General features: G+C 38.2%; 1 protein-coding gene across 8 annotated transcripts in view; it reads left to right on the top strand.

Moving 5' to 3' along the window:
- Positions 1–18,059, top strand: part of Grik1 (glutamate ionotropic receptor kainate type subunit 1) — a 385,032-nt gene that overhangs the window by 268,498 nt on the left and 98,475 nt on the right. For all 8 annotated transcript variants that reach the window (XM_047563995.1, XM_047563998.1, XM_047563991.1 and 5 more), the window contains exons 5-6: positions 11,389–11,442; positions 13,334–13,507. In XM_047563995.1, the coding sequence (XP_047419951.1) occupies positions 11,389–11,442; positions 13,334–13,507 (228 nt within the window). The remainder of the gene's footprint in view (positions 1–11,388; positions 11,443–13,333; positions 13,508–18,059) is intronic.

Below are 18,059 nucleotides of genomic sequence, written 5' to 3'. Positions count from 1 at the left end.
TACAATGGTAATGCTGATTAATCAAATAATTGTGTGCATTGATTCTTTCCTTATATATGTGGTGCCCACTGGCAGTGATGAGGACAAACAGCGGTAATTAGATAAGTTTCACTCCATGTTTCTGCAAGACAGAAAAAACCATTGGTCTTCATCTCTCGGGATGGAAAACATTATCAAGCACAGTCACGCTAGGCAATGAGGTTGCAAAGAAGATGCGAAGTTGTGTTCACTAAAGTCAGATGTTTAAATTAATCAGTTCTGATCATAGATACGTAGAGTAGGCCAAATATATAAGGGCTACTTTCACCAAATACTTATAGTATGGCAGACTCTATGTTAAAATTGTTGATGCATAACTCATTTAATTATTATAGGGAAATGCTCCACATGAGAAACCCACAGAACTCAGAAAGATCTTATAAAGTTGCCCAGTTCACAGTCAGTAAGTGCCAGGATTGGGATTTGGAGTTTATCTCAGTTTTTTTTTTTATTTGTTCTTTTTAGTTATACATGACAGTACAGCATATTTTGACATATTATACATACAAAATTATTCTCATTAGAATCCCGTTATTTGTGGTTGAACATGATGTGGTGTTTCACAAAATGTGTATTTATACATGAACAAAAGAGAGTTATGTCCAATTCATAATTTAATAGGAAAAGAAAATACCTTGTTCTGCTACTGTTAGGTGCAACATGCCAATTCTTTCTTGTGGTAATGGAATCTAGAACACATTTCAGTTAAGCATTGTATTCCTTGCATGTAGTTGTTTCATTTTATTCTCAATCACTCAACTGTTTCTAGTTGAACATAAGGCCTGAAGAAATGCTGTTTATATCAAAAGTCCTCTGGCACAGTAGGGAGTGTGGTGGCGACACAGTAGAGAATTCATTCTTCATTCAGTCCTTATTTGCTGAACATCAACTGAAGGTAATAGAGAGAAAATGGTGAAAATAACAAAATCCTAAATCTCTTCTCCCTTAAGGCAGCGAGAGACTCTGCAAATGAATGTCACAAGAATATAACTATCCAATGTGTTCAAACTGGCCTGAAATCATGGAGTTACTTTCAAAAGTAATCAGGGACTGTGAACAAAGTCTCAGAATGTGAGTTGAGAGATGCAGTTGCAAATTCTGCTCTTTTCCTAATAGAATAAAATAATTGACATTTATTTTATACTTACAATATGCCAGAATACGCTATGCATTTAAATGAAATGATTTCCTTTTATCATTTTGAAATATCCCACATTACAGATGAGTAAAATGAAACTTCAGGTCATAGATTCAATGGCACAGCTAGAATTTCATTCAGACCAGGGTCTGAAATTCTTAGTGCCCAGGATGCTCACATTCTCTAAATATGCTACTTTGAGAAGGTCTGTTGATTCCTCTTCAACACAGTTACCTCTTCTATATAAGTAGAATTATTGAATTCATTTTGGTAAGAATTCCTTCATCTCTGAACTTCCTTGCATACATGTGATCAAGAATCCTTTTACTAGTATATAGACATAAAGAATTTGCATATTGCCTTGTACTTAGTAGGCTGTCAGCTAAATGGGAAATTAATTAAGTAGTACATTCCTTTTTAAAGTTCCTCAACTCCTTTGATAGTCTTTGAGCTAGCTAATTGATAAGTTCATTACTTTGGATAAATCCTGACGATGTAATAATGATGGATCTCAATTTGTACTAACTAGATGAAAATTTGTAGTGTATTACATAATTATTTTGGCAGCACATTCTCATCCTAATTATGTTTCCTTTAGACTGATATTAAAATCTATTTACAGTCCCTGAGCATATAAAGTTACATGGAGCTGTTCATATATATGAGTGTGTTATTTAAACATATACAAGAATTGTATATTGGACAACCAACAATTTACTGAAAATGTGTGCAATTTGTCCCTATTCTTAGTGTACTTAACACCCATTTGAAAATTCTCAAAAGTCTCCAAAAAGTAAATTTAGAAAAGGACTAAAATATGTTTCAACTTGAATTGGGAAGCAACAAAAATCATATGTATATATCGTGCCTCAGAAATGCTCTAATGTTTAATTTCCACCCCAGCAAAACTTGGCCTAAATAGAAGATAATAAAAATTTATCCTGACAATAGAAATATAATTCTCCAGATAGCATCATGAAAAGCATTTGGAGTTGTGTAGATTGGGTACTTCCTATGCCTATAGTTTTGACAGTGAATTTCATCTCCATTTAAAATTGTGGAGATGTGTGTAGCCTTGAGTGAACCATTTTTAAAGTCCATAACATCTATCAGACTTTCTAAAGAATCCTCCAGACAAAACTAGGTAGAGAATCATGTCCCTAGGTTAACCACATCTGCTTCTTCAACCTTGGTAAACACAAGACTTTACCAAAAGGATCCTTCCTCATTTGCCCCTTGACTGTCAGCCAAACACTGTCTGTCATTGGGGTTATCCTGCAACATGTAAATCTTGCCACTTATTCAACTGACCTTTCTTGGGTATTTTCTAAGACTTAGTTGAGGCAAAAGGAGTATATGATGCCATTAAAAAAAACTTCTGTAAATGGGAATGAGATGGTATACACCTAACATCATTTTGCAAAATGGAAAATGTGGCACTGGGTGTGCAGCACTCAGCCCAGCTCTGATGCACAGACATTGCACATGCAATGGGTGAATCCTCATGGTGCTGAGGGTGCTGTGTCTGGGCAGAGCTCCCAGAGTAGACCAGTGTTTCCCCATCCTAACTCTGCACCAATGCAGCCCCTCTCACTGCCACAACAGTGGTTCCCACATCTCCTCTCAGCCTCATGTGCCAAATCTTCATGTCTGATGATGGTCCTGCTGGCTGATGTTAAATCTCCATACCAGGCTCTCATCTTCCCCTTCCCCCAACCAACCAGTTTCTCCTCCACTTTCCCTTCTCATGGCAACTGGAAATATCATCTGATTATTCAAGCCAGAAACCAAGAAATCCACTTGGCTCTTTCCTACCTTTCCCATTTGTGAGTTACCTAATGTTGGAATTTCTACTTTCCAAATACACTTCAAACTCAATCCCTGTATCTCTGACTCCCACCATCTTCCTTCCATCATAGTCAATTGATCTCTCTGCTACAAGTCCCCTCCTTCTCCCATACTCACCCAGCTTCCATGTCTGGAAAACTGCTCGTTCTAAGTTAAATATCTTACTTTATCCTCCCTATGTTTGAAATTCCTGAGTGCTTCCCCCACCCCACATATTGCCTTAAGAATAAAGGACTTTTGTTTTCAAATTTGTTTTTTCTGTGTTGTAAGAACTCTTAGGCAATTTTAAGGATAGAGATTTAAAAATATTTATGTCAAAGTTTTTTTCCTCTTTTTTAATGCAGAAGCAAATAAATGTCAAGCTTTTCAAAGAAGTAAAAAAAAAAAAAAGGAATAAAGGACTTTTAGCATGATAGTCTCCAGTTCCATCCACTTACTGGCAAAGGCCATAATTTCATTTCTCTTTATGGCTGAGTAGTATTCCATTGTGCATATATGCCACCTTTTCTTTATCCATTCATCTGTTGAAGGGCAACTAGGCCGGTTCCATAGTTGAGCTATAGTGAATTGAGCTGCTATAAATATTCATGTGGCTACCTCACTGTAGTATGCTATTTTTAAGTCCTTTGGATATAAGCTGAGTGGGATAACTGGGTCAAATGGTGGTTCCATTCCAAGTTTTCTGAGGAATCACCTACTGCTTTCCAAAGTGGTTGTACTGGTTTGCAGTCCCACCACCAATACCACCAATACCAAAGCCTGAATTTTCTCTCTGAAACATGGATACTACTAACTCACAATAAAGGGACCCCATTTGGGTAGGGAAGAATAGAAGTACTTTGGGGAATGAAGGGAAGGAAGTGGGAATGGGAATAGGGAAGATAGTAGAATAAATCAGACATTACTTTCCTGCGTGCAGACATGAGTACGTGACCAATGTAATTTTACATCATGTATAACCAGAAGAATGGGAAGTTATACTCCATATATGTTTAATATATGAATGTAAAAAGACATTTTACTGTCATGTCTACTGTCATAACTGATAAGAACAAACAAAAAGGAAAAGAATAAAGGACACGATGCTTAGCATTCCATGCAAAGCCCTCCTCACCTTGTACCATTACCATGATAATACCTAGTACACAAAAATAGCCACTAGTCTATTCTATCATATAATTTTACCTAAAGAAGAAAATCTGTTATACAGGTTTACAAACTGTTGTGTGTGTGTGTGTAGTGCTTAGCATCAAACCCAGGACCTTGTGCATGCTAACCAAGCACTCTACCACTAAGCTACACTCCCACCCCTTAACTATCCTTATTTAATGAAAGATGAATCCATTGAGGAGATTAAAGTTCTTCTCAAATATCCTTGAAGGAATTCAAAATCATGAGAATTCAGATCGAACTAATTCTAACATCTAAAGAGATGTCTTAACAGAAATCAATGTAGGCCTGAATTCCTGCAAAAGAAGGACAGAAAGTGAGGGACCTCACAGTACAAGGAGACCCTTTCATAGCTGTGTCAGCTATTTGAATCTAAGACTTCCTCCAAAGAAGATGGGCAGCATAACAAGCTCACTTGACTTGATGGTCACATCCCTTAAAATAAAGCTCCAACTCCTGTTGTTCCAGTTTCACTCTCACCAAATACCCATAAGTCACCCACAACTCAGAGTATTTAGAGATAGGACTCAGGCATCGGTAATTTATAAAAGTTCCACACTGACTCTAATACACAGAGAAACATTGACATAAGTAGTTATTTTCTAAGCCTGATAGATTTTAGACAATTATCAAAGTAGGTCACCCAGAAAGCTAAGGATCAGGTTCCAGACTTCTGAGAATTTTACTGGACTGTAGATATTTCACAAGACCAGCAAGACCACCATTTAATGACAGTGCCCCTCTTCCTTCTTAGAAAAATTACCTTCCAGCAAATTTGAGGTATAGGTTTTATTGCTGCCATTATGACAGAAGTTTATTGAGAAAAGTTTACACTATATGCAACATATTCACTATTGATGTTCCAGCTTCTGGAGTTTTGTTCAATACTTTGCTGCTAAAATTTTCACTCTGTCCTTCCTTATCCATCATCTTTCCACCAACTTCCCCTGGATGTTGTAGAGTTCTTATTTCTTTGGTTCACGTAATCCTCCAAAAACTCCACTCCTATTGCCAGATTACCTATTTCATTCTGCACAGGAAATCTTTTTTCCTGCTCTGTTCTCAACAGTCTGCAGTCCTTAAATAGCACTTCATCTGTTGTGCACCTGGACGGTGCAATCTGCCTCCTCTAGTGGGATCATCTTCTGAAGCTAAAATAGCCCTGCTGGTTTCCTCTCCATTTATTAATATCGATTAATATCAACTTCTCCTCTCCTCTGACTATACCTCTGGAGAGAGAAGCTTATGAAGAAGTTAAAAGACCAAAAGACTCCCAAACAGGTTGGAAATTCCATTTCCCAGCTCCGTTGGAATACCCTGTACTGTTCTGTGGTTTAACATGGAGACAGGAGGAAACTTGACTGCCAATGGAAGAGAAACCCTGGACTCATTTTGTAGTTAGTTTAGACCTTTGTACCTCTGTGCAGTTAATATGTATATGTGAAAGGGTGGGCAGAGAAAATTATAAATTTGTTAACCTCAAACAAAAAGAAGCTATTTTTTCCTCCCGATGCATGCATTAGAAGTTAATGTGCCAAAGTTGTGCATTCTCATGCTCCATAATCATGGACAGATGTGAAAATGTGTTATTCGATTTTCAATTGCTACTGAAAAGAAATTATCACAAATTTAGTGGCCAAAAACAAAAATGGGCTTATTTTTTTTATAGTTCTGGAGGTCAGAAACTTCAAATGAAGACGTCTGGGGGCTGCTCACTTTCTAGAGGCTCCCTGGGGTTGGGTGGTATCCAGTTCCTTGCTTTTCCAAGCTTCTTGAAGCTGTGCTTACTTCTTGACTTGTGATGCCACACCCCATGGTCACATCCCTCTGTTTCCATTTGCTCATCACATTCTCTACCTTCTGACCCTTCAGCTTTCATCTTATGAGGACCCTTGCTATCACACTGGACTACCGTCAAAAAATTCAGGGCAATTTCCTGATCTTAGAATCCTTCATTCACTCACAAACACAAGGCCTCCTTTGCCACTTAAAGTAATATTACTAGATTCTGGAATTAGGATGTGTGTGTGTGTGTGTGTGTGTGTGTGTGTGTAGTGCTTCATCTTCAGGAGACCATTGTCATTATACTCCATAAGGAAGTGAATATTTTTCTTCATCTCAGGGTCTTCTGGGGTCCAATGCATTTTTTTCTATTCAATTGCTGTTCCTTAAAGATATAGTTCATTCGATGTAAGATAACTGTTAAACAATAATAAAGACTTATGCCTAGCTTGTTTTACTGATGATCAACATTAAACACTGTGTGGCTGAAGGAGTGTCCTGTTCAGAGGTCAGTGAGGGTACAGCCAAAGTAACACAGTGGGAAAATGATAAAAAGCTCAAAATTTCATCCTAAAATTGCTGCTCTGAGATTTTATATTATTCAACTGGTTTCCTGAAGATTTTTGTGCTGAAAGAACTTATTTCTATCTTCAAGTAAAACTATTATTTTAGCTACATTGCATGTAACACATTGTGAAGTTATTCACTTGAAATTATTGACTAGAAACCACGTCTGATGGGCTAGAATTTATCCTGATATTGAGAAGGCTATAAAAGAAACGACATACTTCAGGTTAGTCAATAGGAACTTCCATGACACCTATTTTTCAATGGAAAGAAGCAGTAATAAAAACCCTATAAATATCATGAGTACCCTAAATTGCCTAGTGAAACTCCAAGTTCCATTTTAAGTTTTTGCTACTATGATAGCAGCACAATGCCAATTATTTCTGACATATGGCTTGCCCTTGATGATGAATACTGGGAATCATGGAGAATAATTTCTGTTAGTCTCCACAGCACTGCATTGCCTTCTGGGAAATGATCAAATTGAAATATGGTACAGGCTGCTTAAGAGACTTGGATATGTTATTGAAAGACTGTTCCAACAACTTTCTGGCTATCTCATAGCATGATTTGCAGCCACCACTTATACTGTATAAACTCCATCCTGTTCATCTTTACCTAAACTTCAGGACAAATTGTGAAACGAACTAAAATATGACCTTGGTGTTGCTCAGGCAGTATTTGATAACCATCTATGAAAATCCAAGAGACATCTTTTTTCAGGAAAAACAGGACTAGACCAAGGAGGGTCAATGCTCCTATGAAAAAAGTCATGAGGATTCAGTGCTAACCAAGGAGGCCAATGCTCCTGTGAACAAGGTCATGACAACTCAAGTTTAGACTAAGAAGAGTCAAAGCTCCTGTGAACAAGGTCATAAGGATTCCAGGTAGACCAAGGATGGCCAATACTGCTGAGAACAGGGTTCATTAGGGTTGCAAAAACTTCAGTAAGCAGCTGTACCACTGTGAGATCACCACTGTTAACAATCAGTAGCTGCGTTCCAGGGTATACTGATATCAGTAGAGTTATTGGATTGTCTTTTCAAGGACCAAGTAACATTGAGTTTTAATTCTGCCTTCTGCAGATCCATTCTAACTACAAATAAAAGAAAGTAAAATTATTGTCTAGCCACTGAAATAAAGAAATAAAAATGTGGTATGTCCGTGCTCACTAACATAATAGAGCGAAAGCCTTAAAAATAGGCACAGGCTACCCTTGCCCTTGTTAGTTTAGGGTTATGCTACCCAGATAGAATGGAATGTCATAGTGCATAGGATTTCACATATTTTGGTATTGGTCTCTTTCGAGGTCTTAAATTGATTCTGTAACAATATCGAGTATAATAACTTATGAATGACGATCACTGGAGTTGGGGTAAGAACTATTGGGTTGGAAGCCTTGTTTTTGTTATACTAACCCAACCCAGGTGCAATGGATCTAAACAGTTCACTTCTCTTTCTGGGGAAAAAAAAAAATTTTTTTTCAGCATGTCCCAACCTTGATTATTTATTCATAGTAGAGAATAGTATAAAATCCCAACAGTATACAATAAAGAATTGGAGCACCCTAGGAAGATATATGTCAAACAATGTGATAAATCTTTGTGAAAGGAGTGAAGCATCGACACCCAGAGAAAAGTCAGGTGAGAAAAAATAAAGCTGGATGATATTAATCCACATACATTGTTCCTGATTAGTTACTAACGAAGAACCCATAATTTTGACCCTAACTTTCCTAGTAATCAAAAGTTATAAACAAGATCACTTATATGACCTGTGATATTTATGAAACAGAAAAATGTACCTTTTCAAAGAACTCCTTGTTCTGATGCTGATAACCCTAACATTCATATACCAGGAACAGCAAGGTAGCAAATATCAATATCCTTCCCGCCTTGTAGGCTAGGACCAGAACATGGCACAAGGAGCCAGGAAATACAATCCTGTCATGTGCTCTTGAGTTGGAAAAGTGACAGACAATGCCAATGATGTGCGCATCAGGGTTCTTCCAAAATCAGGAGTAGATACTCAATAACATCCCCATTCTAGAAGATTAATATCGAAAGGGCTAGGTTTTTACTGTCTATCAGTCTAATTCAATGATATAATATAAAAAAATTAATAATGATGATTCATTTAAGAACATTATTAGAACATATTAGTGGAAGCCATTTAGGGGACTATGCTGTCAGTATGAACTGTATTGATAGCCACATTTATTGCATCATAGTATATGTGACATGCATGTTTTACTCCACTAAAAATACTTAAAACAGTGCCAGAACTAGTTCCTAGGAACACTACCTTGGTGAAGTACATATGCTTCCTCATCAGTTCAGCAGAAAAATACAGTATCAGAATTCAAAGCTGATCATCTTAGGGAAAAATCAGTTTTACAAAGAAGTATTAGGACATTCTCCTTATCATGATTGTACCTTTTATTTTTAAAACTGACATTTATTCTTATGTGACATTTTCTTAATCCCTTAATGACTTTTAGCTGAAATACCAACACACAAAGAGAAAATCATAATGTGAAGGCAATGCTCTTATTCATAAAATATGCTACTGTTAGAAGAATGGGCTGTTAATCCCAAACAGCCTACAGACCACTCAAATGCTTGAGGACAGTTGTTTTAAAAGCACTGCTTTCTGTTCCACTAGACTTGTGGTTCTTTCTAGAAGATTTTCACTCACCTGGTTCTAAATAGTCCACAAAGTTGGGGTCAATGAAGTGCATGCACTTGTTCCCTAATTTCTATTTCTAGGAAATCCAAGAAGTACTTGGAAGAACCAGCAAGTACTGACCCCAGCAATTACCCAGGAAAGACAACAGTGATTTTTCCAGCACAGCAAATAAAAAAGCATACCTAGAGGACCCAAGGGTTCTTTTTGCAATAAAAGCAGGTCTGGAGGCTGCTTATACACTGAATTTTCCTGTCTCATTTCTAATACTGAATTAGCAGCATATCAAATGAGTATTTGCCTCCAGGAATTATAAAAACAATAATAAAAATAATGAGTTAAATGACTGCTTTAAAAAAAGTACTTATGCCCTCAACAGGGGATCAAAAGCCTCCATAATGAAGTTCAAAAAGAAAATTCTGCCCAGGTAAAAGCTGTAAACCCAGGAACCCTTGTATTTCATTTTCGAGTCTAGAAACAATATTTCAAACCTCAGTATCCAGTTCTACACTCAACATAAAACTTGTCCAGCTCCCTTTCAGAGGTGGTCTTGGCTGCAATTACACTATCTAATGACCAAAGAGAAAAACTGGATTCCTGACTGACCCTGGCAGGCCAGCTCTTTATGCTCAAATGATATAAGAGACCGGCTAACAAGACCTCACCAGGCATGGCTCTAAATGTTATTGATGACCCTAAAGCAAGTCCACCTTTTAAAAATCCCTCTGTGTGCCTGGTCTTGCTATCACCACAGGAGTGACTTACATGCCTTTGGCTTCTGATTCACAGCAAGAGTTTCCTATCATTTGTCTTACCTTTGCGACATTACAATTTCACTAAATATCCCTCTGGTTCACATGTTAGCAGAGATGAAGTTAAGTATCTGATTAGTGTTCATGCTATGTCATGTGCTGTCACTGAATATCTTCTTCGTTCCTCATTCCCTTTCATTAAAAAATCATTCTATCTTGAATATTCTAGGTATTTTCCAGGAACTCTGATAACTTGTATTGCCTTTCTCTCACCCTTTGCAATCCACCGCATCAAACAGAGTTCCAAAAGTGTTTGTTCTTTGACACAAATGGACGTGTTTACTATGAAGCAGTGATTCTCAATCGCTACAGGCTCCCCTCTCAGAAATTCCAGTTCACGGAGTCTCAGTGATGGAGCCTAAGAGTCTCTGATTCCAAAACTTCCAGAACAGATTCTCAGTTATATCCAGAATTGACCAGAGTTGTGGAAAAAATGGGTAATAGAAATTTGATTTATGAATCTTATTCATTCATCTCCAAAATATAGCACCCAAGTAGTCCTTTGGGTAATCTGCACCAGGGAAGGTGATGCCCTTAATTAAAAGATGTGGAAAACTGCAATTTTTCCTTCCGTATTGACACCATTTCCAGGAGTCCAAAAATAAGATCACAGTCTAACAGACTGTCTCTAACTGGTACCCCTGTGCTTTCTATTCACTTCCTTTTTCTCCTTTTCCAAGTAAAAAATAATCTATACTCTCACAGATGTTCTGAAACCACCAAGATCCCAAGTAGGTTACTAAGCATCAGAATTCAGAGACAGTGTGAAAAGGATATTAAGATAATTCCTATCTTCCCCTCTGCAAACTCACCCTCTTTTCCCATCTCATTTTCTGCAACAAGATGGGAGAGGGGTCAAGAGAGCTTTCAGAGGTGGACTTACCTACACATCCTCATTTAAGTACATCTAGATGCCGGCAGCTCCATTTCAGCATTTAACAAGTTTTACTCTAAGGGACATGTCGTGCTAACTAACACCAAGACCAAGAAACAATAAATTATATTTCTAAGCATAGGATTACTCAGAAACCTAGGCAATAGGAAAGACAAAACCCTGTGTCAGTATGGACAACTCCAAATGTAAAATTTGTTGAGCATGAGCTATTTTTAAATTCGATCACCAGAACTATTACTTGGATGCTAGCGTAATGGACATAAGTGGGACGGAGGTCAGTGGCCTTGCTCCATGTCAGTCTCTAATTGGCCCTGGGTTTCTGATCTGCAGGGTCTGTGGCGTTCTAAAGCCCCTTCCAGTTCTATCTTCCCAAGTTTTTACGGTCACCTTACTAATGATCTATTTCTTATTATAATTCTGTTTCTGATTCTTTCCCTATTTCTCTCTTGCAGATTTTGTTCATGGGAATGATGACCGAGTACTATCACTACTTTTTCACAACCCTGGTAAGCTCATCTAGTAGAAATATATTCTGCAGGATAGCAAAGTCCTCCACCCAGTATTTTAAAGTCAGTCCCTCTGGTGTCAAAGGCAGGATGTCGCCATGTAGATTTCCTTTACTTTCCTAAGAATCTTCGGAATTCAGTAATGCTGAAAAGCAGGATTATTTCTCTCCCCTCTTGTCTCCTTTCCTCTCATCCCCTCCACCTCCCTTTTAACTAGAATCAATTCATTATGCATCTGGAAAGGGGTGAATTCCATAACACAGAAACTATCACGAACTAACACAGTGCAAACTATTCTTACAGAAGCATGATTTACAATTTCTATGTCCATGAGAAAGTGCACTAAAGTGTGTCTTGGCATTTTGGGACCTGATGTAGCTTCCCTACCTGTGTCCAGGAGACAGCAGGTGTCCAAGTCACCTGTCAGGTGCTTGGAAAACTATCAAGAGGAGGAGTTTGGGACATGCTCAGCACATTGAACATTTTGCATCATTAAGAAAAATTAGGGCTCTAAACCTTAGAAATCCAAAAGAAACCCAGTTGCCTTAAACTTTGAGACATTATTCATTCAGGGAAAATTTAGGGCATCTAATATACCAAAATGTTGTGATAGCTTTCATTCAGTCAATTTCTGAAATCAATCACACAAACACCAGCCACTTCCCACTAGACCTCCATGGCCACACCCTACCTTTTCTTATTCAGAAAAAAAAAAACATAGAATCAGCCTCTTTTCTAATCTATGAGTCTATATTAAATAAAATCTACTCAGATTCTGGGGCATTCAGTAAGTGTCCTGTTTTCTCAAATAAATTGACAAGCTAAGCTGGTGAGTAGGGGAATCAAAGAATTTGGAACAAAGACTAAGGAATTTTCCTACTCATATGCTTTATGGAAGTAATAAGTTCCATTGCTGATTCAAGTAACTCTAAGAGCCTCCAGGGGTGCAGAGGATCTCATGAAAAGATGCTTTGGGATAGGTGTCAAATCATTGCTGCAACTGAGATTGGGGTGGGGAAGTGGGGAACAGGGTATAAGAAGACAGTTTGAAATGATCATGTTAGTCTGTTTTAGATGTGAATCAACTTACACGTTTCTGGTTAATACCTAGCTTCATCTGTCATGAGAACACTGGTGGGTTAAACTCTTTCCATGAAGCATTGTCTGAAAGGGAGTGAGTTCCATTGTCAAAGATGTTCTTCTGACCACGTGACCATGTGCTGCAGTATATAGAACCCTTTGACTCTTATCCTGAGTACATATCCAGTGAGCATCTTTGTGTCCTCATTTTATGGAATATGAGGGATTTTCAGCAAGCCAGGGATATGGTACTTCTTCTGGCCAGGAGTGATCTATTTATCAAATACATATGTAATTTCCAAATCTCACCTCCATGGGAAGATCTGGAACAGCCTGAAACAGCAAGATGGGATGGAAAAAGGTAATACTGCAACTTACCAGTGGTTCATTGTTGACTTTGTCATGTCACCACAGAGAACATCAGTTTCTTCATCTATAAAACAAAAACATTGAACCAAAAGGACACAAACTCCCCAAACACCACATTAGGAAGAGAATTCTAAGAGTCTCAGAATGTCATATTCTGTGCCCAAGGATATACCTATAATGACAGCCAAATTCTTCTTCTTGCTTTATCTAAGCTCAAACAGTAATCCAGAAAAATGGATATAAATGAAAACTGCCTACTGTCTTAGAGTTTCTCAGGTAGCACGTGAATGAGAAACAATGAGAAATGTTCTCTCATAGACATGGTGTGATAATGGCTGCCATTTTGTTTTAATCTGTTTGTTGCTTCTGCAATAATTTCTTTTGCATGAAGAACATGAAAATGCTAATTCATTTCACTTTTATCATTTTTAATACTGCACAGGACTTATTTGCTTTAGATCTGGAGCTCTATAGGTACAGTGGTGTAAATATGACTGGTTTCCGGCTGCTCAACATTGACAATCCTCATGTGTCATCCATCATCGAGAAGTGGTCCATGGAGCGCTTACAGGCTCCCCCAAGGCCAGAGACTGGTCTTTTGGATGGAATGATGACAGTGAGTAGTTTTAAAATAAAATCATTTGAGATAATGTTTGAATTCCTCAGGGGGCAGGCTAAGAATCTCCTATGCCTTCTAGACTTTGAGGAAATGGTATTGTAGTGTGTGTTTTCACATGTATGAGAGAAAAAGAAGTAGGCTTTTGGGGTATTTTGAAAGGTTATGCCTGGCTACTATCAAAAAACTGCTATTTTAAGCTTCTCAATTCTACTGGCCTCAGATAAAATTGAGAAGAGTAGCCATGGTCATCAGCCAAATGAAGAGAAAGCAGGAACCAAAGCAGGAGCACTTAAAGAGAGATGTACCCCTGAGAATGTGGCCACGGGAAAGGGGGAGTGAGGGGAGAAGAACAACCTGCCTATAAACCTTAGGAAGAACGAATTTGCCTTCCTCGTTTCTGCCACATCTCAGCAAGTGGAAGCAGATGTGGAAAAATGCCAGATTTGCATACAGACTGTGCATCCACTTTCTCCCTGTCCTGGATACGTATAAGTGCATCTCTGCAGACATTGACAGTGCTTTACACCAGCCATATGTCGCTCTCGAAGCAGATGCCAAGCCTGTCTCCTTACGAGTCAGAGGTACTCTACTGAACAGGAAAACTGCAAACTGCCTCATCAAGAGAGTCTCTCACTAACATCATTTGTCTCTTGTTGTCAAATGTACCTACCCTCACTTGATTTCTCTAACGAAGCTCCCTGGGTGATGAAGAAAATGGCAGGAAATAATAAAAAAAAAAAAATGCTTTCCACGTAGGAACAGTGGCATCTGAGGAGAAAGATATTGGGAGTGAGCAGGCAATAGCATTTTAAATTGGCATAGTATTTCATTCTCTGTTCCCATCATAGAGAGAAGCACTCTTGCTTTTAAGATGCAATTTACTGATAACTGAAAGGTATCATCTCACAGAGAAATAAACTTGGGATTTTTTTTTTTTCCTGTGAGGAACAAATGAAAAGAAGAAATAAATGAATGAATTAAGTGGTTCTGGATGATTCCATGCTCAGAGTTCCTGACTGTTTTTCAAACCTGAGATAACTCATAAAACACACAGTTATCTGAGAGATAATGATGGGAAACATTTTGGTACAAATGAGCCTTGAGGAGATTTAAAACCTTGCTTTGAATAAGAATAAGTAGAGAATATCAGAGGAACACCAGAGAGGGAGAAGAAGACAGTGGAGAGACACACTGTCAGTTTTTCTCTTCTTTCTCTTAGATTTGTAATTCTAGTGAATTCAAATATGATTCAAATCCTCTCCCCACCTCCAGGCCTTCCAACAAGATTTCTACCATAGGGTGAGCTTTCCAATCATTTTTACCTGTGCTTGGTATATATAACTAAGGAGTTATCGTTTGAAGCTGTTTTAACGGAGATTATGGATTCATGCCAAACATTAAATATTCATCACAAGTATGGCTTAATTTACCCAAAAAAAGTAGCTGTGTGTTCATTTATACTGAGCTGACAGAATAGTTCATACATATCTATTGAGATGAGAAAGATCACAGAATGAGGGAGACAGAGCTTTGCAATTTACCTGGAATCACTAAGGTGATGCTGCTTCCAAGGCTGTCTGTTGCCAGTGGCCTGGATCAATGGTAGGCTCAGAGGCAGCGAGCATGGCAGAGCTGAGTCCCAGAGGACAGAAGACACCCTAATCTATTCAGGACTCATTGCTGACATCCCACCTAGAGAGGGATTTCAAGGCTGAGTTCTTATTTTTAACATTATGCACTATAAAAAGGAAAGTAGGAACTTACTAGACCAGAAGAAGATGGTTCACCAGAGTACTATAAAATGGGTAGAATAACGATATCAGATCATATCAATACTAGTCAAAGAAAACAAAAAGAAGGTAAGATGATGTAGCACATACTAACAATTTGAACCAACGGCCATATAGATATTACTTTGAAACTGATTGTGTGAAGCAGAGCACTGCCTGTTATATATCCAAAGACTCTGCCTTGCCCTGCATCCTTTTCTCCTGTTTCTCCTGGATGTGGATACTTTACAGATATGGAAACTGAGTCATGGAGCATGGAAGGGCACACATGGGGACATCCACGGACCAATCAGTGAACCAGGAGAGCACACCGTATGTCCCCAAGTTCAGGCCCAAGGCTAACAAATCTTGAGTTGCCTCTACTCCCACTCTTTCTTTTCTAGCTTAAAGATGAAAAGTCTTTGAGTTTCAATTTCACTGGGTCTCCCTATGGGACCCTGCACTTGGCCATTCTTGCATGTCAAGTGCTTATTGCTCTCACTGCCCAGAGCCCAGCACTATCCAGGCTGCTCAAAGGCCGCCTCTCCAGGGAGACCTGTGAACCACTGTGTATAGTGGTAGCTCCTCTCCATTGTTCTCTCCACCATACCTTTTCTTCATAGGCCTTGTGACTTCATACCCTATGTTTTGATTTGTTGGTTCAGCCCCTTCCTCAAATTTCACGAGGACAGAGACATTGTCTTTTGGTACTCTGCTCTGCCTCCCGCACCGGAAGGGTCTGTCACACAGTATATCCTCAATAAATGTAAAGTTAATAAAGGCATTACTGCTCTAAATAAATACAAATTAACCTTCCACTGAGATATAAGATGTTAAGTGAAAAATATTCAGGTAGCCTTGAAATATTCTTATCGAAGTCTAAAGAAAGTCCCTAAAATAAGAAATATGCATGAGTAATGCAGATAGAGGTTATTTTAAATTAATAAAGTTATTTTAAAAACTTGGCTAAACTAACCAGCATTAATGTCATGACCATAAGCAATTACAAGTACTGCCATTACTATAAGAGAACTGTATTCTCTAAAATCCTACGTATTTTTCTATTATTCTGCAAGGTAAATTTCCCTGTAGCCTTTCATAGTCTTCTTTTTGCATGTGCCACATACATTTAAAGATGCCCCTATGAATGCATAATATAGGAATTAGAAAATGACTTTAGAAAAGTCCATGTGTTTTGACTGCTGTTCTGATACTTATCTATTTTTCTTTAAGTCCTTTATTAAAAGTATCTTAGAATTTCATACACTGAAAAAACCTCAAAGAACATTCTCACATATGTCAAAACACATTCAAATCTGAAAATAGAGAATTCAGTCATACCCAAGTTCAAAATCTTGACTCTAGACCTAAAAATAGATTTAATTAAAGAGAAACATATTAACTTTAAAAATAGAGTTAAAATGTAGTTAATTAAGAAAACTGTTAGTCAATAGAGTTCAAAAACAGTAGAACTCACTATTTAAAAAATCTTAGATTTAAAAAGGGTGTTTTATCAATTAAAGTGTTAACATTTCAAAAGGTTGGGGTGATTTTTTTTTTTAAATCTTCATTTCTTTCATTATGTTTAATTTTTTTCTCAGCACTTGGGTCAATTCTACCTATTGGCTTTTGGATAGATAGTGTAATGAAATGGCTGATTCCACTCACATGGATTCTCCTCTGATGGTAGACCAAACCTATGTATAACTCAATACTGCACAGAAGCAACGGAACATTGATCTGCCATCTGCCTTCCCAGTTGCTCAAATGCGTTCACAGGGAGGGTGAAGTTGAGTCAGGAGCTTGACCCTGGTCTCTGCCATGTAGCATTTCCTGTAATTGTGGTCCACAGGGAAGACATATTTAGAAAACACCTTGAGTCACCACTCTACTCCCAAAGACAATAGGAGGCTGAATTAGAAGAAAAATCAAGATTTTTCAGGTGATGAAAGCTTAGCTTTAGGACCTGTGTCTCTTGAATATAACTAGGTGACCTGAACAAGTTACTTAGCCTCTAAGTCTGTTTACTAGTCTATAACCTGTATAATAATACTTCATGGTATCATTCCACCAATTAAATTAGAGAAAACACACAAAATTTCCAGAACACAGAATTGAATTTATTTTATGATACTATCTGTTTTGACAAGTCAACAAAAGAGCAAGACATTCTGAAATGCCAAGGTAGAATCCTATTCTGCCTTATTCAAGAAAGAGTTCATTTATTTACAGGAGACCTGTTCCTTGTGTTGCACCAGTAGCCCATGATGGACCCTTAACTGGGACCTGCATGACCTTGTATGCCCATGGAATTACTCAGCTGTTTTCTCCAACTCCACATATAGTCCTCTTTCGCCTATTGCTTAGTCTCTCTCAAAAGTCAGTACACGTTCACTGAGATTTAAAGTATGCCAACCTCTCTGCCAAGCCTCACTAAACCTGCTGGGGTTACTGTCCTAATTACTGAATTTCTAGATTGTGAATATATGCTAATCTCTTTGCCACCTTCTCAAACCTGTTTCCAAGTCCCACTTACTTGTGGATGACTCTTCCCCACCTCCTGGGTGTTCAGGTGCTCAGGATGAGCAATGCCTTCTCCTCTGCCACTTTGTCTTCCTCAGCAGCATTCGCTTCCACAGGCATGTGCTCCACAGCAGGGTTCCTGTAGGCAAAGAACTAGTCCTCCCGTGGGTACCCAAATCCTCATCATGTCCATGAGACAAGTGTCAGAAAAGAGGAAATCTAGCCAACTTGTATTAAGTGGAAAATTCCTGTTAACG

Source organism: Sciurus carolinensis, chromosome 9 (genome assembly GCF_902686445.1).
Source record: "Sciurus carolinensis chromosome 9, mSciCar1.2, whole genome shotgun sequence".
Taxonomy (NCBI): domain Eukaryota; kingdom Metazoa; phylum Chordata; class Mammalia; order Rodentia; family Sciuridae; genus Sciurus; species Sciurus carolinensis.
The sequence above is the reverse complement of the archived record's forward strand: the minus strand, read 5'-3'. Positions and strand labels throughout refer to the sequence as shown.